The sequence below is a fragment of the Typopeltis vanoorti genome, chromosome 19 (genome assembly GCF_054136105.1).
Source record: "Typopeltis vanoorti isolate ZY-2024b chromosome 19, IOZ_Tvanoo_1.0, whole genome shotgun sequence".
Classification (NCBI taxonomy): domain Eukaryota; kingdom Metazoa; phylum Arthropoda; class Arachnida; order Uropygi; family Thelyphonidae; genus Typopeltis; species Typopeltis vanoorti.
The window spans coordinates 69,871,677-69,899,281 of NC_143567.1; the positions used below are offsets into that span (position 1 = coordinate 69,871,677).

The window sequence follows — 27,605 nt, forward strand, 5'->3', positions numbered from 1 at the left end:
AAAATAATTATATATAATGCACACAACTTAGAAATTAAATTGATATTACTTAAATTTAGTGGAAATTCTAGAAATGCACATTTGAATCTTCATCTAGTCTTGGCACATTTTTTTTTTCAAAGAAAGCCTTGTTACTGAAGTGGTAACAAAGCTTTCTTTTAAAAAAAAAGTTGTTAGAGTTGTATTATAGATTTCAAACTGAGAATGGTTTCTTAAAACTTTTAATGTACTATATATGGAGGGAGAGAGAGAAACAGGCAAGAACATATACAATTAAGAGACACATGGGCCTTGTAGCCTTCTGTAATTTCAAATGTCATCCCCTTCCCTACTGGGTGATGAAATCTTCCTATGAAGTCTCTAACTTGTAAAAAAGGTAGCTTACTAATAAAGATAGCAAAACAATTGCATTAAACAGGTAGTCTTTGGTACAATTTCCTATCTCAGAAAACTGCAATAAATAGTACAATATTGAATCATAGCTGACACTGAACTATATTTCAATAAATAGTTTTACTTGACTAAATGAGACAAAAATATTTCCAGTAACTTTCCTTTGTACACTGCAGAGCAGACCCAGAGATAATGCATTCATTTCATGACTAGTAGCATAGATAAGCATATCTGTATCAAAGCTGACAGCAATACTGATTTTGGACAGGCAACTGATTTAATTCATATTTTTTTATAGTATTTACCAACAACACTGCAGAGCAGACCTAATAAATCCAATTCTTTTGACTTTTAAGTTGTGAGTTAACATCATCAAAAATAATATTAAAAATTGCCAACACAATTTTCTTCTTTTATACATCACACCTAAATATCTTTCAAATACATTATACTGATATAGTTCGCCCACAGTTTGTATATCTCTGCTTGACGTCTTGCCAAGAATAGTCGATTCATGCTGAAGGGAAGAAAGAAATGAAGGACATACAAATTGGTCGCCAACACACGAAATCACGTGCTTTATAGGTAAAATTTTCCAACTGTTATACAAGCAACACAGTTAATTCTTATATTCTCTGAGATGGATGCCAACAGATCTTCCAGTGTTCACAGTAAACTAGTTCACTTCATATACTCCTGGATGTGATAATGTATGATGTTTGTCTGTAGGTGAACAGCTGAGGACTGTTAGTTTGATACATGATTTGAACGTGGTGTGGGGTTTATATTTATTAAGCACACTGGGTATCTTTTCTCCCAAGACTCACTGTATGAGACCCAAACTATCAACACAATATTTATCACACATCTCACTGAAAACCCATTCCATTCATTCACCACTCTCCAAGTGAAAAATCTAGTCCTCACAGTCTTGCTAACCACACTCTTACCAACTTCCAGGGATGATCTCTTGTTCTGTCCCTCTAGCCAAATGCTGAAACATTTCCCCTACTTCAACCCTATAGAATCCTTTAATACATTCATGTCAGAAAGTGTTTTGTCGTATCGTACCAACAGGACTTCTCATTAGCGTTTGTGTGCCACTTCTGCGTCAAGCGGATGGGCTCACTGAGAAGTTAGCATTTGTGATCTGTCTTAATGACATTGAAAATTTCAATGAAATCAAACACTTGTTTCATGTAATTGAAAATTTGGACAAATGTTAGGATAATTGTTTTTAGTTACTGTGTTTGGCAGCACAACAAACCATTTTGCTCGAGTCTATGCAAATAGTCTGTGGGAGAGGACAAAAGTGTTTCAGTAGGTAGTGCAGTTTTTATCCCAGTCGTCTAATTGCACTATTTGTTGACAAATATATTACAGAGACTGCAAATGCCTCTGTACCTTATTCAGTAGTACAGTAAAGCTACTTGTTTTTCTTGTGTCTGCAGTACATCTGTTGGGGAGAGTGTGTTGTTTGCTATATGTGGACAGCTGCTTCTAGCCCCTGGACAGTATACTTGTAGGGAGTAAAAATTTATCAATTCCTAACTGAAAATGAATCCTATATTCTATAAGAAGAACGCATCCGATGAAAGACAACACACTGGAAACATATGTGGGAAATCCACATGTTCTAGTGATGAGTTTATTTACATCTTTTAGTAAATCCAGTATAGTAACTAATAATCAAATACATTCTCTTTGTTTTTTAATATATTCTAAAAGAACATTCCTTTTCACCCCCCACTATGCAAGATTAGTTACAATCAAAGAAACCGTCAAGAGAAGTAGCGAGTCTGATGACATGCAGGAACAAAACTCGCTCTGCCGGATGGTTAGGTTTGTGGTGACAGCTACGATCGCCTCAACATGAACATGTTAAGTAACTTAAATATTTCTATTATATACACTAATGGCCAAAATTGTGGAAACCTTTTGGAAAAAGTGTATTTCTGAGGTTTGATGGCTCATAACACCACTTTTTTTTTTGAGTAATACCATAAAATTATATATCAATGGAAAGATAATTTAATCAAGAATGTAATGCAATAACTTTTATGAAGGATTAGAACAGCAGTTATAAAGAAAATTGAAACACATAGAAAAAATGAGATATATACAAATATTCTCACAATGTGAGTTAATAGTTAGTTGGGTAACCTTTAGTGTTAATTATGGCCTTACAACGCCTTCCCATGCAGTGAATCAAGTTTTTTAGTTCTGCGCTGTTATAATGTGAAACCAAGATTGAATTATTGCTTCTATTAATTGGATTTTATTGCTGGGTTTGCTTCTGACTAACAAGTTTCTTTAGTCGGCTTCATAGATTTTCAATTGGGTTAAGTTCTGGGCTATTCCCAGGCCATTCCAGCAGTGGAATATGATTATCTTGAAACCACTTTTTGCACACAGCAGCAACATGACATGGAGCCGAATCCTGTTGAAATATAAATGCTTCATTATCTTGGAAAAGATCATGTGTAGAAGACTTCAGTTTGGGCTCAAGTGTTTCATTTATGTATTTTGGGGCATTTATATTCCCATTAATCATGCAAATTCTGCCCACACCTTTTGATGTCATACAACCCCAGATCATAACACTAAGTGGGTGTTTCACGGTAGGTGTAATGCAATCAGGATGCAAATCTTCTCCTTACGTATTTTATGCCATCACTACCAAACAGGGAGATTTTGGTCTCATCACTCCAAATAACACTTTCCCATTGTTCCACTGTCCAGTTAACATGGGTTTCAGCCCAGTTTAATCTTTTCAACCTTTCTTTGAGAGATGTAAAAATGGCTTTTTTCATGAAATTCTAGCATTTAGACCAAATTCCTGCAGTCTAAAGAGCAGAACAGTTCTTGCACTCAACTTCACATTGTATTACACCATTTCATCTTGTATACCCCCAGATGATTTTCTTCTGTCATGTAGGCACAGTCTCTCAATTCTTCTATCATCACTTGCTGTTGTGCACCTTTTCCTGCCTTTACCAGTCTGGTTTTGTAGTGACTGAGTCTCCTTATACCTCTTCAAAAATTTAAAAACGCCACCTCTGGTTAAGTTTCCACCAATTTTTCTTCTAATTTCTTCATAACTGTAGCCTTGTTCACTCAATAGTACTATTTTACATCGCTTTCTGGGTGACCAGTCAACTCTTTGTGCCATTTCTTTAATTATATTACGTTTTACAAGCTCACTAAATGAAAGAACAGAAAAAAACCCAACCAACTTGATAGCAATCACATAACACACTGACAAATGTCCTCCTCTCAGCTCCAATACATGACATCAATAGCTGACTCCTACTGTGACCTTATTGGCTCATTGACAAAACAAGATGACACCTGATTGGCTCTCTAAACACTCATGCGCATTGGCTACATTCAAATGAAGAAAAGCTATTTCATATCAACCTAAGCAAGTTGTGCTTCTTTTTTCTGGTTATTTGGCTATAACTTTTCATAGAATACAGATAATTGAACAAACTTTGTTGCATTACATTCTTGATTAAATTATCTTTCCATTGATATATAATTTTATGGTATTAAACCAAAAAAAAGTGGTGTCAAACCTCAAAAATACTTTTTCCAAAAGGTTTCCGCAATTTTGGCCACTAGTGTATCTCTTTTATAACCCACACACTCAATTTAATCTATCCTTATAGGAAGAATTCCACAGACTGCTCAACATCCCGGTCACTCGCCACTGAATCCTCTCCACCAGTTCCTCATCCCCAAGAAACCCAGGTGAGCAGACCTGAGTACAGTAATCTAGACGTGGTTGTCTATCAGGCTTTATAAAGAGGAATGATAATGCCCTTGTCTGTTTGTTAGCATGTTCTTCAATAACCAAATAATCCTGTGAGCCTGGGTTGCTCACAGGATTATTTTTAGCTCTATCTACTACTACTCCTACTCCCAACACCCTGGCTTCAATTCGTTGGAGTAGAGTTCCATCAATCTGGTATGCAGTTTGTAATCTTTGTATCCCAAAATGAATAACTTGACAAACTTTTCCACATTAAATTGACATCCATTATGTTTTGCCTATACTGTCAACCTATTTAAATCATCCTGCAAGCTCTCTACATCACCCAAGTTAATTATTATCCTACCCAACTTTGCATCATCAGCAAACAAATATCACATTCAAATTCTTCTTCTAGCTCTTTTTTTATAACCATTTATGGTTATAGGCTTGCATCATTCGCCTCCGACTTTCTCTGTTGAATGCTTTCCAATGCCAACATTCTCCAGCCACATCCACTAGGTCATCCTTCCATTTTCTCTCTGGTTGTCCAGGCATTCATCTTCTTCTTATGGATGCTTGATATGGTATTTAGATTTATGGCTGAAGCAATTTAGGCTATGAGGCCAGTGTATTACGTTTCTTAATTGTGCATTCTAATGGCCAGTTTGCTGTTCTAAAGGACAAAAAAAACAGTTTTCCTGGAGAAAAACTCCTTTGTATGTTCATGAGCCCAGCTAACTCACCTTTGGTTAAAAAACCATGATAAAAGTTCTTTGCATCCTAGACAGGATTTGAACCCAGCATATGGATACCACTGGGTGATTGTCCATCTATTACTGTTCATCCAAGTAGTATGTCCTGCCCATTTCTATTTTAATTTTCAAATCTCTTCCCCTATATCCAACATTTGTTTCTTTTCTTATATCTTCATTCCTTATTTTGTCTTTTGGTTTGATGTTTAGCATAGCTCCCCATTCTGTGCAAGTTTTCCTCATTTTGTACCATATTTGTTTGGTTATTGGCATTATCTCTGATTCATATATCATAACTTGGATGATGCACTGTTTGAAAAGTTTAGCTCTATTTTCTAGTTTTATTTTAGTGTACAGGCATTTTTGTCAGTTTGCCAAAAGCCATCCAAAGCCTAGCTGAATTCTCTTATTTCTTCATAAATGCTTCTTTCTCCTAAGGTAAAAGGTTCTACTAAAGGTATACATATTCAAATATCAAATTATTTATTATATTATTTATGTACAAATTAAACAGCAGTGGTCCAAGCACAGAGCGCTGTGGCACACTAGTCATTTACTTCTGAATTCTACTTCCCCATATACTACTTTTTGGTAGCTATTCAACAGCCACCCTTTTATCCATATCACCAGTCTCATATCCATCCCCATTTATTAGTCTACATAACCAAGTTCCATGTGGTATCCTGATAAACACCTTTGCAATATTCAGCAGTATCATCGTGAAGTTATTCCCTTTATCCAACTCAGCTAATACACTGGCCTCATAGCCTAAGTTATAAAAAGTTCGTAGATGCTAAGGCATGAATGACTATTCACAAAGCTGTGCTGTTCCTCATAGGGTATCATATTCTTATCCACCCATCCCTGAATTCTCTTTTTGACCAATTTTCCAAGTACTTTTACTATTGCTCATGAGATACTGATTGGTCTATAATTTGCTGCACAGACTTAGATCCACCTTTATGCAAAGGAATTATTTTCCCCTCCTTCCACACTCTCTTGGGACTTCGTTAGATATGAGACTTAAGTTAAGCAGCCTAGGCAAAGGCATCACCACTTCCCTCACATATTCTCTTAAAATATGAGCCGATATCCTATCGAATCCCACAGCTGTATTTGTATTCAGAGTCTACAATATTTTAAATACTTACAATTCAACTTCTGTTCTCACATTGGTCCCTGTCACCTCTGTCATATTATATCTTCACTTAAATGATATACACATGCAAAATGGTTACTCAGCAGCTCAACAACCGCATCTCCCTCTGTTACCAGCAATATCGAGTAGCCATTCCCTTTATCCAACTGAGCTGTCGTTATTATACTTGGATTACTAAGACACGACAGACCCTTCACAAAACTTTGCTGCCCCTCATTAAAGTTAGCCTTCGATAGTCATTCTTCCTCCTACTTGCTACGTAACGAAAAAAACTCTTTGGTATTTCCTTTCGCCCACTTAGCGAACTTCTGATTTTGGCCAAATATATCTTAATACTTTCCTTACAATGCTGGTCTATATGAAATAGAAAGTTTGTTGTGGTCTTGTGTATTAGAGAAGGAGGAAAATTTAGTATTTTATCTATTTTTTTGGAAATTATAGCCAAGTGCTGAAGCATTTCCCTGCATCAACCCTATAAAACCCTTTAAGCAACTTAAATGTTTCTATCATATCAACTATTTTTCTCTACCAACCAACTTCTGCAATCCTCTCACTCCTCAATCTATCCTCATAAGGAACATTCCACAAGACACTTGCCTCTGAATCCTCTCCACTGCTTCCTCATCCCTAAGAAACCCAGGGAACCAGACTCAAGCATAGTAATACATATGTGGGCATAACATGGTCTTACAAAGAGGAATAACAACTTCCTTATCTCTGCATATCCTCTAAACTTTAAGTCTGTCTACTACCACCCCCTAAATCACTTGCTTCCTCTATTTCCTGGAGAACAGTGCCATCAATATGATACACAGCTTGTAATCTACTTTTCCCGAAATGCATAATTTTACATTTCTCCACATTAAACTGACACCCATTATCTTTTGCCCATACCGAAAGCCTATTTAAAATCATCCTGCAATCTTTTATTTCCTATCAGGTTATTTCCTATATCATTTATGTAAAAATTAAACAGCAACGGTCCCAGCACTGACCCTTGCGGCACACCATTAGTTACCTGCTTTCGCCTAAATTCTGCCCCTCCATATACCACTTTTTGATATCTGTCCAGCAGCTATCCTCTTATCCACTAAACGAGTCATGCCCATTCCCATTTGTTCTAATTTGTGTAACAGTTTCATGTGGTATTTTGAAAAATGTCTTTGCAAAATCTAGTATAGTCATCGTGTAGCCATTTCCTTAATCCAACTCAACTGTTACTCTATTATAAAAAAGTTAGTAAATTAGTAAGGCATGACCAACCCTTCCCAAAGCTATGTGCTGACCCTCCTCATACAGTATCATATATTTTTATCTACCCATTCTTGAATTCTCTTTTTGACCAATTTTTCTAGTACTTTTTACTACTATTTCTGAGATACTGATTGGTCTATAATTTGTTACTGCAGTCTTAGAAGATCCCTTATGAAAGGGAATTATTTTACCCTGTTTCCATTCACTTCGAATTCAACCAGAGCTGAGAATTAAATTAAAATACAATTGTATTTACATCAAATTCTGCAATATTCAAAGAACCCCCAATTCATCCACCTCTGTTTGAACATCAGTGTCGGTCACATATGTGAAAGAAGTAACCTCACTAGGATGATATATCCTTGCAAAGTGGCCAACTATTTTATCTGCTTCTGTTTCCTCATGACCATTATCACTCATTAAGGTTAATCTTCCATAGTCATTCTTCCTCTTACTTTCCACACAAAACAACTCTTTGGGATTTCTTTGGCCTGCTTGACTAGATTCTTCTCGTAATCTAATTTTGCCTTCCTTGCCATGCTGGTCACCTTTCTCTTTATATACCTCCACAGTATTTTCTTCTTCTGCAGCTGCACTTAATGATATTACTCATCAATCTAATTCCTATCTGATTAACCCTTGTTACCTTACGTATGCAACTTAATATTGCATACATAAGATGATACGTATGCAATATTCTACACAGGATAATTATTATTTGACATCTCCAGGGAGTCCAAGGACTCATCAAGGGAGGGCACCTGCTCTACAACTCCATCTCCACCATTCAATCACCAACTGACCACAACTACACCAACACAATCTTGACAGAATATTCCTCATGTTTCACAATCTTCCAAGTCAAGACTGTATGGTCACTTTCACCAATTGGAGGCAATGTGGTCAACTTGACTTGGTTATGGACTCTTCTGATCCTATGGACAAGTCCAATACTTTCCCATCTCCAGTCTCCCCTGCTTCATCACATGCTGCCTTAAGTAAATATCTCTTAAGGCAGATATATAAAATAAAATATAAATTTTATTTCCTTCCTGCCATGTGATCTTTCTTCCTTCCAGTCTATAATTTTGGTAAGAATATAGATGGTACACATTATACAGAAATACACTTACGCACACACACCACCTTTGATTTTTGTGGTTTCATTCACACAACAGAAGGTATGAAAATAACAACCATTCATTAAAGATATCAAGAAATTATATACTTGGTTTAATCCTTTATCCAAGTGTAAGCAAACAAAGTTTGCACCTAAAATATTTTCAAGACTAGGGCAACTCGTATAAGGAAGCTAAGACTTCACATCACTTGCCTTAGTATCCCATAATGCAAAGCACATCTCCTTGCAGACATTATGCATGTCTGCAAGGAGATGGATTATGCATGAAGGATCACTACCAGACCAGTTTCGACCTTTATTGAGGTCTCTTCAGTGGGAGCCAGACCTCACTGAAAATACCCCATAATGCATAGCATAATACATGTCATTGCATTATAAGATACTAAGGCAAGTGATGTGAAGTCTTAGCCTCCTTATATGAGTTTCCCCAGTCCTGAAAATACTTTAGGTGCAAATGTTGTTTGCTTACACTTCGATAAAGGATTAAACCAAGTGAAAAATCGTCCAACAACTTTCTCTAATCCAAAGTAATTTAATAAGGCATGACACCTTTTGGCAATTCGTATATGAAAATATGACTTCTGCATTACTTCAACCTTAGTATCACCTCTGGGTCTGGCTTCCAGTGAAGAGACCTCAATAAAGGTCGAAACCATTCTGGGTAGTGACTCTTCCCATAATGCATAGTATTATATGTCTGCAAGGAGATGTGCTTTGCATTATGGGATACGAAGGCAAGTGATGTGAAGTCTTAGTCTCCTTATACGAGTTGTCCTAGTCCTGAAAATACTTCATGTGCAAACTTTATTTGCTTACACTTAGATAAAGGATTAAACCAAGTATATAATTTCTTGGTATCGTTAATTTATAGTATAACCAAATGAAAAAACTTCTAATAACCATTTCCTGGGTTTGTACTCAGCATCAGAGAGCACAAACAGTTTGTCACAATAACAAACTGCAACAATTATTTAATACAGTAATTGGGAACAAGCTTAAAATTGTAAAAAGTTTTTTTCCATTGGTTATAGATTAAATTAAAAATGCCAAGAAATTATATTCTTATTTAATCCTTTATCCAAGTGTAAGCAAACAAAGTTTGCAAGTGAAGTTTCTTTACAGCTAGGCAACTTGTATATAGAAGCTAATGACCTCAAATTAATTACCTCAGTATCCCATGCCATAGAGCCTCTAGCTCAGTCAGTATAGACTAAGCCCTTTGGTCGGAAAGATGCGGATTCGATTCCCATCTAAGACACGAGGAACCTTTATCTGGTCTCTTTCGACTAAAGGTGAGTTCGCCGGTCTCATAAGGAGGTAGGTAGGGTTTTTTTTTTCTCCTGGCAACTCTGGTTTTTTTGTCCCTCAGAACAGGCAAACCAGCCCTGTTAACACATGGATTACAGTCAGGAATACTGCCCTTAGGGGGATGCGGAAAGGAGTGACGACCCAGTTGCATTAATTAGTCATAAGCCTCCTCATTAGGAGCTTATGACTATCCTAATCCTAATGATAACTCAACCTGTCCTAAGAAAGGATGAATGAGTAGGATCCCACTGAAGACATTTAATGTTTGTCTTTGAGTTTGATTCTGGAGAGTACAGTGGTTCTGCTTGGTGGTAGGTTTTTGCCTGTCATTTAGTCGAGGCACTCATGAAAGAGTTGAGTTTAACAGTGATCCTGTAGTTCCCTCAGTTTTTGGAGAAGGTACTCCTACACACCCCTCAACAGTACCTCAATAAAGGGATTGAAACCACTCTGGGTAGCAACCCTTCCATAATTCATAGTATTATACATATCCAAAGGGATATGTGTTTGGCATTATAGGATACTAAAGCAATTAATGCAAAGTCATTAGCTTCTATATAAAGTAGCCTAGTTATGAAGACACTTCCCATGCAAACTTTGGTTGCTTATATTTATCATACAGGATACCAATAGATCCTGTATGACATTCTCAGAAGTTTGTAAGTCTCAATTACATCTCTTTCTCCTGTTTGCTAGCGTCTTTGTCTACAAATTTTGAATACCTTCACAATCAGTATTCCACAATCCTGATATTTTAACAACTGCCTTTGTGTCAGAATCACCATAAAAACAAGGAGACCATACCTGCATGAAACAGTCCACTGAGGTGCTTATGAAGGACTTGTAAAGAGAGAAAATAACTTCCTTATCTTTACATCTCAAGGCTCATTTCAGCATTACAATTATCCTCTCATTTGTATTTGCAATCTTTGCTATATAGCCCTTGAACTTCAACTTCTACTAAAATTTCAAAATCACTAGCCTGATCAGTTTGTTCAAGCATAATCCCATCAATATAATATGACACTGGATATCTAATCACACCATAGTGCATGGCTTCACATTATTAATATTGAAATGACAACCATTTTCACGTACCCACATTTTCCAGCCTATTCAAATCATCCAATGTCATTAATGTACAGATTGAAAAACAATGGACCAAGGACTGATACACCACTAGTTACCTTAAATCTTGCAAAAACATCTCCCTTTTTTGATATCTGTAAGTCAGCCATCATCTTATCCATGTCAATATTTTATAATGCAATACCATATTCTCCAATTTATGCAACAGTCTTTCATGCTGCATTCTTTCAAAATCCTTAGCAAAATCTAAAAGTATCAAGGTATATCCATCCCCATGTCCAACTCAATGGTAACATTATAGAATGTGAGCAAGTATCTAACTAAGACCTTCGACCTTAGTAAACCCATGTTGTTCATTGCAAAGCAGAGATTCTCTGTCAATCCATTTCTGAATGCAAGCTGTAACCAACTTTTTCAAAATTCTCACCACCACTGCAAAAATACTGATAGGTCAGTAGTTAGATAGACCAGTCTTTGTGTTAAACTTGTGTAATGTTATTACCACACATTCTTTCCACTTTTATGGAATTTTTTATATTCTGAGATTCAAATTATATAGCCTGGTCAAAGGAATAGCCAATTCAGCTGAACACACTTTTAGCATCTGTGCTGATATCCCACCAATCCCTTTGCTGAATTCTTATTCAGTTTGTACAATAGAGACCAGGATGATAGCTTTTAGCAAAGTAGGAACTTAATAGTTGAACAATTTCTTCTGCATCTTTCACCTGCTTTAAGCAGTTATTCTTTGTTTCCCATTCTTTCTTTTACTCACAGCATAATCATAGAATTCTTTCAGGTTGTCTTTAGCTTGCAGAGCCAACTTCTTTTTCATACTCAGATTTAGCTTTCCATACAAGAGATGTCAGTTATAACAATTATAGGCCTGTTCCCTATAATTGTTATAACTGACATCCTTATCTTTTTTCTTATGAATCATTTCATATTAATTTCATCATTTCATATTTTGTGTCTCTAAACAAATTTAGAGACACAAAATTTGCTGAATAAGATTGCATATCCATTTCACTCCTATCCTACTTATTCTTCAAACTCTAGGGACACATTCTGATATTGCATTTTTTAAAAGCTTCCCATGCACTGTTGAAATCCTTTCCATATAACAACTGATACCATGTTGAAGAACCCAGCATACTCCTCAGTTGGTCATAATTTCCTGCTTTGTGGTTCAGCATGTAAACTTTTCTGAATGGAACATTCACGCTTAGCCACTTCTCAAGAGAGTACAGAATGATCACTGTTACCAACTGGAACAGAATAGTTACATTTTTAACTGAACCCCCCCCGACACTATAAATCAGATCTAATACTCTTTAACCTCGACTTCCTTCTGTCATATGCTGCTTGAGGAAGTTCTCACAACATCTCAATAAATTCCATTTTATTCTTCTCGTGAGATTTTACTGCTACCCAATCATTGTCTGGATAATCAAAGTCCTCCATTATGATTACTTGTTTTGTACCATCATCTTTATTTGGTGACGCATTTCTTCAACATTATCAACCGCTCCACTAGGTCTGTAACAAAAAACCCACACTATGTATTTGATCTTGCTCAACTCCACTTCAAAGATGGCCTTAAACTCACTGCCACAAAAAAAAAAAAACTGTTACTAATGTAATGTTTAGTAATTGTAATTTATTAGTTTATTATATTGTTTATTAATTTACTATTTTCTGTGTTTCCACCCTTACTTTGTTATTTTCATGGTTGCTCGAGCTTCAACAAAAAGCCTATATGTTCTAATCTCTAACTCACGTATAATACTATTATTTAAATTCACACCCTTTGTAATCTACTTAGCTTACTCCCCCCCCCCTCTTAATGCCGTAAAGTATGCTCTCACACGTGCTAGTATCATAAACTGAGGAAAAGCATCTGGCTAGGGCCAAATCCTTAATCTATTGCTATAATTCAAATGTATTAATCCTTAAAAATTTATTTTTTTGTTTACAACTCGGCCATTAAGGATTGTGTAAAAGAATTTATCTTTCCTTTACATACAAGAGAATAATTTAGCTAAGCACATATAATAACCCTTAAATCAATTTTATCTCAAGCAACTCCGAATTACTCAGTCGTGGCTGTTACTTTAGGTCATAGAGGTTCTATTTGTTTTTATGAGACAGTGCATTGGCTAACAAAGATCAGGCAAGCTATTAACAAAATCAAACATGTTTATTCAACTAAGACAATTAATATAGAAAGGAAATAGGACATATCACGTGTCTGATTCTCCACACATTCATTAAGCTATTCTACACATCTGACTTATAACACCTGGTCTATAAGTTCACTACTGAATTGAAAATGTTTTGTTTTTCTACTTATTTAGTCTTTTTGTTGTTAATTTTTTATATCAAACTGTAACATAAATTATTTTCTTGGGTGAAAGACTCTTGAAGACTTATAACAGATTTATTTAAGAAGATATGTAGTACAGTGTAGTTCTTCAAATTGTGATGCAGCTGTAAGAATCAGACATGCTCCCTTCACTTAGAAAAGACTTGGATACAATATTTGTCATTTCATGATGCAAGAAATCTTTATATGGATGTTTTCAACTGAAGGTGAGTTAGCTGGTTTTATGTTGACAGCAGAATTTGTTCTCTTAGGAACTTGTGTTTCTTCTCCCACAAAAAATACATGCAATTAACAGTGAAAATACTGTTAGGATAGAGCAGTGCAGTGCAGACAGACTTAATGATATGATAAGCCCTAAGGCCACATAGAGATCTTATGTAATAATATCATCTGCTTAATGGAAAGAAAAACTTTACCTGTATATCGAATATACCACTTTATTCAATAGATTAATCAGTGGAAATAAGGTGCGAGTTAGGGTTGCACATTATTTAACATCAAATCATCTTTACTCTATATATGAGGGTGGTCTGAAAAGTTCTCAGCCCAACAATGAAAAAATGAATTTATAATTTCAAAATTATTTTTATTTTTCAATATATCTCCCTAAGATTATGTTGAATCTCCCTATTTCCATACCCCTCTACAGCTGCAATCACCTCTTGATTTGAAGAAAAACGCTGACCAGTGAGGATGAGTTTTAGTTTTGGGAAGAGATAAGAGAGAGCCAAATCTGGGAAATAGGGTGGATGTTCCAACAATTCATAGTGTAGATCCCTTAATTTTCTCATTGCCAAAACACCTTTGTGGACAAGCGCACTATCCTGATGAAAGATGATTTTTTTTTCTTCTGCAAACAGTCTTCTCTCACAAATTTTTTCATCTAGTCTAGTTAAAAGATCGGAATAATATTCTCCGGTTGTTTTACACTTTTCAAGATAATTAATAAACAAAATGCCTTTAGCATCCCAAAACACCGATGCATGACCTTTCCTACTGATGGAACTGATTTTGCCTTCATTGCTGCTGAACAACCGGCTTCTGTCTACTGTTTTGACTGCTGTATAGATTCTGGTGTGTAATGGTGAATCCAAGTCTATCCATAATAATAAACCGACACACAAAATCAGTTTTATTCTTATTAAAATGCTCCATGCACTGTTCAGAGATTTTCATGTGAGTGAGTTTTTGATCTGCTGTGAGCAAGCGTGGCACACATCTTGCACAAAGCTTTTTCATTTGCAATGCTTTATGCAAAATATAGCCTACACATTCTTTTGAAATGCCTATAGTCTCAGCAATTTCACGCACTTTGACTCGCTGGTCATCCAATACCGTATCGTGCACTTGATCAATGATTTCTGGTGTTGTTACACTTTTTTTTTTGACATCCTTCACATGGATCATCTTCAAGACTGGTATGGCCATGTTTAATTAAACTCGGCAGCCCATTTCTTAACTGTCAAAAACGAAAGAAAAGAGTGTCCATAAACTTTCATGAACTTCGAATGAATTTCTTTTGGGTTAAACCTTCTTTTACAAAGAATTTTATAACTGCACAATACTCAATTTTATCCATTTCAAGAGATACAGAGAACACTTTTGCTTGAGACAGCTGTATAAAACAAACTACTTGATAGAATGACTTGCAATTTCACATGGATGCTTATGACAGATGTACCAACTTAGAAAAAAAAAATCTTGCCGATAGTGCTGCCGTCTATGATCAAGGCCGAGAACTTTTCAGACCACCCTGGTATAGCCATGAAGTCTAATTGCAGTATGCAACTTAAGCTATGAACTGTACGAGGTTCCATTCACTTCACAGATTTAATATTATTAACAGCTCCCCTCTTGGGAAGCTGTTCATGACATTAAAATCAATCCTCCAAATAAATGGCTACAAGAGAACGTCTGTTAAAAAAATCTTACAGCAACCTCTAGACCATCACACAAAGAGACAATATTACAGAGGAGCAGTACTTCTCCACCTACATCTGGTCAGTCACAGACAAGATATCAAAAATACTAATGAAGAATTAAAGTTGCCTTTGCACTACACAAAATTTCAACTCTTGTAAGATCTCCAAAACCTCTCAACCTGTCACTTAAGAAACCTAGCATTTCTAAGACTACTGTACTTTTCACGTACCTCGCCATATATATCTCTCCTGACCTGCTTGTCTGTCCTACATGACAAAACATTTAAGGACACAGAGAAAGAGAAAAGGAAACAAATTAGGATTAGTCATTCAAGCAACGGAATCTAAACACCAAGTATTGTGGCAATGAACTGAAATGATCTACATGGCTATAATTTCTACTAAAGATTTTAACAAGTCATTCAAACGTTAAAAATCCCACAATGCCACACACACACACACACAAAAAAAAAAAAACACTATCCTGCATCAAGTCTCATTTTCTCTCATGAAAAAAGGGAGATATGTATAGCTCAGTGGTACATACATACATTCCACTGTTAGTATTTTTCAAAAATATAAACCAGTTATTGTAACCTGCTTGTAGCTTAAACTGTATTTATTTAATATTTTCTTCTGACAAAGTGAACCATAGATGTTCACAAAACTAGAAGTGTTAAAATAAAAATATTTTCCTACCAATTAGTTCTATGTGGCATACATACTGGCCTTATATAATAATCTCAAATCGCATGTTTTAACAGCCCATATGACGAACTTCCAGATACTATTCAAGATCAGGACTGGGAGTGGCTCAATAGAAGGTAATCTGAAATTATCTTCTATTGATCTCAATCACAATCTTTTACAGGAGAAAGAAACCTGTAAAGATTGTGATCTAAGTTTGAAAGGGGGGGGGAGATTCTATAGTATATCTGAATAGAGAACTAGTTAAATAATAAAATAAAATATAAATCAAGGGCATTGGGAAAGTGGAGAGGTTATTAATTTTGGTTTGCATTAGGTCATTTTATAGCAAATACTTCTGCATCGTTCCAGCTTAGTCAGCAGTGTTGGAAAAGGGAAGCCAGTTGGAATTGTGAACAGGAAGGGAGTAAACTAGGAAGATGACATCATTATTTTGGAGAGATGAATTATTGCAGAATGCAAAGCTTTAGGGACAAGAAGGCAATGAATGTTACTGAATAGAGCAAGGAAATGTACTCCATCACTTAAACCAGAGAAGGTAAAAAGAAGAGGTTTCTAGATTTAACATTTTCTGGCATGCATTATCAGATCTGACAAAGAACACAGGTGTTAACCATGCGTCAAAAGGAATTGTGCACGGTTTCACTTGGAAAGTGAAGATGGAGTGTCACTGATGTAGCTGCAATTTAAGAGAAGAGGGTCTAGTCTACATATCTATAAGTGATGGGGTACATTATTTATGCTGACATTTATGTCAAGAATACTAGTGAAGTGGATATGAAAGTTTTTTTTGGCTCATTTTGTACATAGTCTTATTTGTCTTTAGTGAACTTGGTTTTTGAGGCTTATTTTACAGTAATACTATCATGTATGCAATGAGAGGGTATAAACCAGGGGTCACCAAAATTATTTGCCTGCCGACCCCTTCAAGCGTTTCTTGACTTTTTATCGACCCCCTATATTTTACTATTACGTAATTATAATAGGACAAGCAAAAAAAAAAGACGCTTATGTGAGTTTTTAGATTGTTTATTTTATAGTTACAGTGTTTATTGTATGCATAATATAGTATATATTATTATATTACTATTACTATCACTAGTAATATCACTGGTATTACTAGTGATAGTAATACCAGTGATATTAATAAACTACTGGTATTAATATCACTGGTATTACTACCAGCACTGCTCAACTCTTCAACATAGAGAAGTTTAGTTCGTGAATGAATAATGATTGAATTATAATATGTATGTTGATGAATTTTAGAACATTAACGCTCACTTGTATGTCGATGCGCAAAAATGAGACTGGGATCGAATACTTGTATCAGTAAATATGAACCACGCACGTGTTGCAATCTCACTCCCACTGCGCTGGCCAGCAGGAACCACCAACATCCGTTTATTGGTAAATACGTCATTTTGGCCTACTTGATTGGCCTCAGTAACTATTTTTATGACCTTACTCCATCTTACAGGTCTTATTCATGGACCTGTAAGATGGAGGTACTGATCCCACGATTCACTTTTAATTGCATTGTCATTACCTCCATGTCTTTTGTCATGGAGGTAATCCAAGTTAACCGAATTAAATATTACCCATACAATGATGTCTTATATTTTTCTGTCAACCCCTAACAATGTCATATCGACCCCTTTGGCGACCACTGGTATAAACACTTCAACATGACACTCGTGCAAAGAATGATCAGTCTATCATACTGTGACCTCAACGGTACTTCCATATATCACTATTCACCCCCCACACACACAGGCAAACCTCCATAACTCAGGTAGTATCAACAATGCCTTTTAGTTGGAAAGACACCCGAGTTTGAATCCCATCCAGGATGCAAAGAACCTTTTTCAAAGAACTGAAGATGAGTTAGCCAGTCTCAGAGGTTTACCTCCTGTAAACTTGGATTTTTCATCCTGCAAAACAGATAAATCGGCCATAAGAATAAAGCAATTAACAGACATAAAACAGTGGCCTCATAGTCTGAGGTGCTTTGGCTGTAAATCCATAACCAATCTCTTTCACACAAGATGCTGGTTTCTGTCCTTCCTCTCTCTTATCCATGCAGCATGAGCAATATCCTTCAAGGGCATGCCAAACATAATTAGAGACAAACCTCCATTCTGAGCATCAACAGAAAAAACAATGGTGTTATTACAGGTTGGCTGCCAGGTAGTATATGGGCTATGTCAGTACTAAGTCAAGGAACCTGTCAGTCAAATAGCACATTCTTGACTTAGTACTGACAGGGCATGTGTACTAGTTACTACTTGACAGCTGGCCTGAAGCACTATTTTTTCTGTTGTCTCCTCAAAATGGAGGTTGTAGGATCTAATATATTCGGCATATCCTCAAAGGATATCATTCAATGCATGGAGAAACTGACACCTATTATCTTTTGTTCATACTGATAGCTTATTTAAAGAGTGCAAGCTCTCCAAATCATCTTTTTCATCATCAGCCAACAACTGAATATTTCTTTCATGTTATTTCCTATATCACTTTTATGCAAATTAAACAGTAGTGGTTCTAGCACTGAACCTTGCAGCAAACCATTAGTCTCCAGCTTTTGCTTGGATTCTGATCCTCTGTATACCATTTTTTGATATCTGTCCAGCAACCACCCTCTTATCCACATAACCAGTGTCATATCAATCACCATTTGTTCTAGAGCTCTGAGTATACCACATGGAATATACCTCTAGAATACCACATGGAACTCTGCTCTGAGCAGAGTTCCATGTGGTATTCTCTCAAATGCTTTTGCAAAATCGAGCAGAATCATCTTGTAGTCATTTCTTTCCCTTATCAAACTCAGCTGTCTATTATAAAATGTTAGTAAATTACTAAGACATGACCAACATTTAACAACACCCCCCCCCCCCCCCACCCCCCCCCCCCCCCACCCCCCCCCCCCCCCACCCCCCCCCCCCCCCACCCCCCCCCCCCCCCACCCCCCCCCCCCCCCACCCCCCCCCCCCCCCACCCCCCCCCCCCCCCACCCCCCCCCCCCCCCACCCCCCCCCCCCCCCACCCCCCCCCCCCCCCACCCCCCCCCCCCCCCACCCCCCCCCCCCCCCACCCCCCCCCCCCCCCACCCCCCCCCCCCCCCACCCCCCCCCCCCCCCACCCCCCCCCCCCCCCACCCCCCCCCCCCCCCACCCCCCCCCCCCCCCACCCCCCCCCCCCCCCACCCCCCCCCCCCCCCACCCCCCCCCCCCCCCACCCCCCCCCCCCCCCACCCCCCCCCCCCCCCACCCCCCCCCCCCCCCACCCCCCCCCCCCCCCACCCCCCCCCCCCCCCACCCCCCCCCCCCCCCACCCCCCCCCCCCCCCACCCCCCCCCCCCCCCACCCCCCCCCCCCCCCACCAATAAAATTCGTTGAAAGAAAACAAAATTAATTCATCGCAGCAAGTTTAAATACGAAAGATTATTCAAAGAATCTTCAGCAGCTCTAAAAAATGTTCCTAACCTCAACAAATTTGGGTGGATGAAACTGCCCCAAATTTGGGAGACTTTCATTATGAGAACTTCAGCCCAACTGCCAAGACTATCAAATTAGCCCGCAAGAGGGCACCATTAGGACTTTAGGAACAATATTAATTTCTTGCTTTCTTCCTCAATTGCTTTGTGTTAGTTCCTGAGTGCACATACCATATCTTTATGTTCCTGAAGATGGCAATGTGACATTGCCGAAATATAGAAGTTATTCAGTAAAGTTACCTTTAATTAATATACTTTATATGCGTTGTTAATTCCGTAAACTAATTACCAGTTATGTTAAAGCAGTAGTTTATTCAATAACTCTGAAGGAACCAAAGGAGGTACTGAAGGAAAAATGCCATGGGGAGGGGGAGAGAACTGAGTAGAGGTGTGTTGAAGGACAATGCACATGCTCAAGCTGTTCATGAAACCCAAACAGACAATACACAACTTGGGCTGCTTTCAATGTCTGTCTCATCCACCTATTTGCCAGACCTGGTCCCATCTATTTCCTATTCCCAATTTAAATGAAACACTTGAAGGGAACAAAATTTACCACAGATGAAGTCATCTGCAGCTGAGAACTGGTTCATGCAACAAGATTTTTTTTTTTTCCTCAGAGGATTGCAAACGATGCAGCAGCATTGTAACAAGTATATAACACTTTGGAGAATATGTAGAATAATGTGTAAGTTATATGGTTCTACCTCAATTCCTTCATGGTGATTATCACAACTTTTCAACACACCCTCGTATAGGATGTTATATTCAGCCAGTGATCAGGAAAATAAAGCAATAGTAATAGCATTCAACACTAAACACAAAGATAAGCTTCTTGATAAGCAAACAATTTCAAATAGTTCTGTGGACAAATTTCAAAAGGAGAATTGAACAATGAAAAATTTATTGCGCATATGGCTCCACAGAAGGATCTCTAAAGTAAAAAATGGAGAAATTGTGAGTCATTAGTGAAGACAGCCAACAAAGAAAACAGAAAAGCTGGTCCTTGTTGAAGACCAAAATAGCACAGGAAATGAATCCCGTGCACAAAAATGTTCTAGGTAAATTTGGAAAAAAGGACAATAATAACAGTAAATGACTGCTGGAATACTGTATCACAAACACAATATTTCAACATAAATTTATATGAAGAGAAGTTAAGAAAAAACAAGTCTTGTCTATATCAGGCATGGCCAACTTCATTCTACGTGAGGATCAATACATAATGAGTGATACCATCACGGGCTGCACACTTTTAGACAGAACTTAAATAAAAATGAACTCTGCATTTTTTCAAGGTACTGAATTACTATATTTGTTAAATCATTTTACTACTGGGAGAACAATATAAAATACTTGATTGATTTAAATATAAGTTGTTAAATTAAATTTAATTACATTTTTTTTTTTTTTTTTTTTTTTTTTTTTTTTTACATGTAACACAACTTAATGAGAACACTGTGGGCGCTCATGTGTGGCAACATGTTCATCAAAGTCGATTTTCAACGATGATGACGATTTAACTGCCCTCACAGTTGAGAAAGTGCATTTGCATATGTATGTGCTTCCAAACATAGATATGAAATGCTCAAGCTGAAATCACTCAATGCAGGATACTTTTACCTTGGTACCAGTTTCCAAAAGTCAATGCCTATCTCCGCCCTTGAATGGAAAAAGGGGTCACTTTGAAGGTCACATAACTGCAATTGAATGGTGTCATGCTGCTCTGAAATGTCGCATTTCATTGGGTTGTTAAATGTCAGTTGTGGCTGCATGTCACTGAAGTCAGAAAATTGCTTACTGAATTGCTCGAAAAGTTGGTCTAACAATGGCACAGAAAACTTGAAGTCAATGTCATGGCTCTCCTCCATCAACTCCCTGCAGGAAGGAAAATGTACCAAGTTTCCTCTGACTAAGGTGAATTTAAAAAACTTCGGTCGACTTATGAATCCATCTAGGTGTGCAACTAAATCTGAAATTGTTTGGTTACATCCCTGTAACTTCACACTGAGTTCATTCATGTGGTGTGTGATGTTGGTTAGAAAGGCGAGTAAGCTGTTAAAATGAGGATCACATAGTTTTGCGATTAGTTCTTTGTTTGGCTTCTTGTGTTCCACTAAAAACTGTTTTATTTCCTTTCTCAAAGCAAAAAAACCGTTTCAAACAGTTCCCTCTGCTTAGCCAACGTACTTCTGTGTACAACACTAAATTGTCATATTCTGCCTCCATTTCTGTTAGAAAAGAAAGAAACTTGCAGTGTGTAAAGGCCCGATTTCCGCCTTTAATTAGACTCACACACTTCATTACAGTTTTCATAACATCCTCTATCTCCAGAATTTTACCACAGAGAGCCTCCTGATGTATAATGCAGTGTAATACAGGGCAATTGATTCCAGCTTTCCTTAGTAAGCCAACTAAGCCTGTTTGAGTACCACACATTGATTTGGCACCATCTGTCATAATAGCTGTGAGATTGTTGATGTCACCAGTACAACCTTCATAACTGCATCAGAAATGTCTTGACCATTGGCTGTGTTAAGAAATGACTAATGCTAGTAGCTCTTCATTAATAACAATCTTTGGAAATAGTTCGAATGAAAATTAGAAGTTGAGCTGTATCTGTTATGTCACTTGATTCATCCAGAGCCAATCAGAAGTAAGCTAATCTGTAATAACACTTTTTAATTTATTATGTGAGAACCTATTTCCTCGACTCTTTTTGTTAGTTTGTTTTGATGAAGACACTTTCAAACTCGCTGGCAATTTTATCTTCCCCAAATACACATGCCATTTTCACAGAACAGATAATGATTTTTTTTTGCTTTTGCTATCTCTGTGCTTACAACAAACGATGCCAAGAGTGAGCTTTTTTGCATTGATGCTGGTTTAGTAAAAATAGATTTCTGAGCACTAACCTTTCTCTTCAAATTACGTACAATTTTAGTACATACTTGTCCATCCTTGGTATTTAGCGGCATGGTGCTGTATGTAGTGACATTTGAGGTTATATTCCTTGTGCACAGACAATACTTGCAAACACACAAGGCATGATTTGTTGTCATTACTGTTTATAAACAGAAATTCATTTTCCTATTTCTCCTGAAATGACCTGTTTTCTTCACAGATCTTACATTTCTTACTCATAATACACAAAAGGCTGAGGTAACTGACCAGGAGACACAAGCAACAATAACACTGTTAACTGTGAAACTGATCACTGTAACAAAAGCAGAGCAAGTGACTTTCAATGATGCGTTACTCTGGAGCACATAGAAATCTACCACTCCCACTACTACAATTCGCACAGAGAAGCAGTAGATTTTATAAATTGAGTAATCTTTTTAAAGCAATTTTGATTCAGTGTTGAGAATATAAATTATTTCTGTCATCAGAAATAATGAATATAACCAGAAAATCCTGCAGTCAAAACTAATAGCTAAACTGATAATACATATAATTTAATATAGGTTTTTATCCTGCCGCAGGCTGTACAAAATCACGTTACCGGCCGCATGGGGCCCTGCTGTTGGCCACCTATGGTCTATATTATTGTTGATAGTGGCATCTTCACACCATTCAGGATACAAGAGTGTACAGGGGATCTGAAGTTGTGATCTGAATATCACACTGAAAAGAAAAAAATCACGTATAAAGGTTTTAAACAAAATTAAAATTAACAACTAAAATTTTACAGATAAACTGCAGACTCACCTATACAAACATTATTAAAGGAAAAAAATGAAATAATTCAAAAGCAAGAAGAACCAAAGTTTGAAGCAAACATTAATATTCAGAAAGGAAAGCAAGTATGTGAAGTTATCTGCAATGATAGAAAAATCAGAACTTCATGGTGGACACAGGGCTGTTCTAGAAAAGAAGAAAGCATATAGAAAGTTCCTAGCAAATAAGTCGCCAGACCAAAGTCCTAAGAAAATACACACAAAATACATGTAAGTAAATAAAATACATGCAGCTTAAACAAAATAGGCATGGAACGACTGGTAAGAATATAAGAGAAATATGACATTGTTCAGGAGGCTTTGGAAAAACCTTAGAAATGGAAACAAGAGTACTGTAAAATGGCATCAAGGATGATAAAAGTAATACAAAAATTGAAGATAAAGATATTCTTAATGTACAGAATAAGTACTTAGAAAGGTGGTTAAATGAAACAAATAGCAAGAGAACAGTAGTAGAAAACATTCAAGAGGATGCAATCAGGTAGGTGTGGGTGTAAAAAATCACCTTGAGCTAGAAAAAGCTCTCCACAACCTGAAATGTGGGAAAGCTGCTTGAGTAGATGAAATTATTTATAGAGGTATTCCATGGAGTCAAAGGATTCATTGTTGGAGATCCACTATGCATTAACACAATACCTATTATACATCTCCTAAAACCTATTCACTGTAGGGGCACTCACAACCACCTCTGGCAATCCATTCCACTCTCATTTACCTCTCTAAGCTTCCAAGTGCAACCTCTAATTTTTCCCTACTCCTTATATATTGAAAAATTTCTTCTGCATCACTCTTATAGAACCCCTTTAGTAATTTATAAGTTTCTATCATATCCCCTCTCCTCTGCCTGTCAGCTAAACTCTGCAATCCATACACCCTCAATCTATCCTCATAGGGAACATTCCACAGACCTATCACCAGCTTGATCACTTGTCTGTGAATCTGCTCCACCACCTCCCGATCATCAAGAAACACAGATGACCAAATCTGTGTACAGAAGTCAATGTGGTCGAATCAACTATTGCACTCCCTAGTTTTGCATCATCATCAGCAAGCAACTGAATATCATCTTTCAAATCTTCCACTATATCATTAATATACAAATTAAAGAGTAGTGGTCCTAATACACAGCCCTAGGTCAATCCACTAGTCATCCTCATTTGCCTTGATTCACTCCACCACACACCACCCTCTGATGTGTCTATCAGCCACCTACCCCATCCATGCCCATTTGCTTCAACTTATGTAATAGTTTCCTATGCAGTATTCTGTCAAATGCTTTTGCAATGTCTAGCAGTTATAGTGTAGCCATTTCCTTTATCCGATTCTGACTAGAAATGCTCAGGTACAGTTATAAAAGTTGGACAGTGACTTCATTGCATAATTCAGAAGAAATGATCAGTAGAACTAATTTCATTACTAGAATAGAGTTCTCATAGTACCCATGCACAAAAAGAAAAATAATGAATTACAGAGGAGTTGCTTTACTAAATGTTCCAGTTAAGATTTACACAAATATACAGTCATACCCCGAAGTTACGTGGTAGGTGGGACCAACAAAAAGCACGCAAGTCGAATTCGCATAACTTGGGGTATAATTTTGTATACAAACATACAAAATATTAGTTAATTGGGACCATAGGTTTACAAAAACACGTAAATTTTTTCAGAAATATAATCATAATTGTAGTTTTTCACACATAAAAAAAAAAGTTATTTCGATGGTTTCATAAAATCTAATAGATTCATCTGACGGCATAATGTCTTTTTTCTTGTCACGCAAAATTTCTTCATAGCAAGCTAATGATTTTTTTTATTCCTTGCCTTGTGGCTACAATTCGTTCCTTGTCAGAATCTATGTCCTCCAAAACCTTTCTTTTATGATTGTTCTTACTGTGGATTCCTGTACATCGAATTTCTTTGCTAGCTCACAATTTTCATTCCACCTTCAAAATCCTTAATAATGTTGAGTTTTGTTTCCAAAGTCAATGTTTTTCTTTTCTTGCTAGCTGTAGAAGAATCAGACTTGCTTCTTTTAGATGACATCATTATTTTTTATGTGATAAAATTTTTATCAAGAACATAACATTAAACAATCGCAAGGTTTGTAGACTACAAAAAAATCGTGTATGAATGGAGACCGCATGAAACATGTCAGTGCTTGTTCACAGCACGTGCGACACTGGCGAATGCGGCCGGCACTGGAAAGATACGACTAGTGGTGAGGCGTGAAGCGGGACAGGAATACGTACATATATGAAACCGCGTAACTCCAGATTCGCATAAATCGGGGTATGACTGTATTTGAAAAGAGGATAAGGAAAATTGTGGAAGAAAAACTTGGAAAATAAGCTGGGTTCAAAACAAACAGAGGTTATCAGGAGAAAATTATGATATTGACAAATATTTGGAAAAAGGATACAAAGTACCAAGAGAAATCCTGTTCATTACACTACAATTATATTGGGATAAATGAATGTTCTAGTGTAATACATAGTCTACATTTAAATTACAATTGAAGGAAGTACAGGAAAGGTAGGTCTGATGTAAAAATCAGGTGCAAGAAAACAGTGCAATCTTTCTCCAGTCTTATTTATTAACTATATGGATCATATTATGAAATAAAAGTGGTATTAAAGCTGATATTTGAATTAGAAGTATCACCCTTAACTTTTTGCTGTATGCAAATTGTGTTCTCCTAAATAAATCCACTGCAAGTCTCTAGAATTCCTCAATTAAACTGAATAACAACAGTAACAAATTTGGCATGAAAATTAGCAATAAAAAGACCAAAACTGGGGAAATAAGCTGGAAAACTTCCTAAAATTGTGCCCAAATAACTGAAATAATTCATTTGTTCTATAGGATGTCCATTCCTGATGGAATCCGATAAATGAATAAATTTATATGAAATAAACAATATTGCTGTAGTTGCAGCCAGCATATGTTTCATTATTACAGAGTTTAAGTTTTCATTTATAAATAAATACATTTATTCAAAATAACAGAGAAATTAGTCAAAACACTTACACTACCTGCATACAAGATATCATTCAAACCAATTTTAACTTATGAATCTGAGAGATGAGTTAGAAATAAAGCACTTGATTAAAGACTAGAGACTACAGATGGAATCAATGGCAGAATCATTAAAAATTAAAATGAAATTTGACATTGTAAAAGTCATTATTTCATTTCAAGCTCAATATAAATCCTCAATATAAATCATCACACTGAATTAATACTTACTTTGTTCTTGCCTGTGCTTTTCTGAATGTTCAATAAAAGCAATCATGTCTTCAGTGAGATGCATTTCAAATTGCAAATCCTCACTTTCTTCTTTATCTTCCCAAAATCCATCTTCCTCTTCATAGTCGTCACACCATTCTTCCATAGCTTCCAATTCAGAAGTTCCAATTTCTGAGAGTGAGTGTTCCGAGTGGGGAGGATAATCCAATAAATGAGTATTCGCAGGAAGAGGAGACGATAATGCCCGCAACATGCAAAGTGGATCTGACATTGATTCAAATTGGAATGGATTTAACATTGATCCACTAATAGTAGTGACATGTGCCGATATTTCTGACCCTAAAATATAATTCTTACGTGCAGCCAGTTGTGAGCTTAAAAGATGATGCTTATACCATCTGTTCACTTGCTCATAATAATGCCAGTATCTATTAAAAATAGGGCTCTGATACCACATGCTTAATTTGCGCTGCTTCTTCCTCCTTTTATTCTTTATTTTCTGAAACTGAGCAACAAATAAAAAATCAATGCCAAAAATATAGTTTGCATTTCAAAATATTAAAAAAGACCAACATGATAATGCTAAAGACATTTAGTGTAATTAATGTAAATATATAAAGTACAGAAGAAATGGTCCAAGAATCAAAAAAGGTGTATTTCACACCTACCTATCTACTGAGAGCAAATCTATCAAATCTCAGGGAGAAATTTCTGCAGCTTTTTAATATTACTTTTGTATGATAAGTCAATAACAATATAAAAAGGTACTATCATGCAATACTATAAGTTTACTGTAATAGCATGATGCTTTGCACTATGAATAGCAATACGATTTCACGATGTTTAATACTTTGTGCTAAGTGGCGACAGAGACAGCTGTTCTCACATTAAAAATCAACTGCAAATTGTCTAAACATTTCATTAAATGTCTTGTTGATTGAGTAAGCTTAACTACATATACATATCAGAAATTTAAATACATAATACAGCCTAGATTAAAAGAATTGCTGAAATAAAGGGTATGAAATTTAGGGTACTGCTTTTAATATATGAAAAACTTGTGCGTATACACACACACACGCACGCGCACACACACACACACTTACATTTTTATTTTTTGGCCACTAACTTAATTTTAAAATAAGGTTACACTGGTTTTTTTTTTTTTTTTAACGATGGCTATCCAAGAAATCTAATTAAAAAGATACTTCATAGCAACCCCACACGATAACAATCTGCCAAGACTCA

General features: G+C 36.6%; 1 protein-coding gene across 2 annotated transcripts in view; it reads right to left on the bottom strand.

Moving 5' to 3' along the window:
* LOC150096230 (gem-associated protein 8-like) overlaps positions 1–27,605 on the bottom strand; it is a 68,195-nt gene that overhangs the window by 18,255 nt on the left and 22,335 nt on the right. For both annotated transcript variants that reach the window (XM_090409164.1, XM_090409165.1), the window contains exon 2: positions 26,358–26,862. In XM_090409164.1, the coding sequence (XP_090265290.1) occupies positions 26,358–26,862 (505 nt within the window). The remainder of the gene's footprint in view (positions 1–26,357; positions 26,863–27,605) is intronic.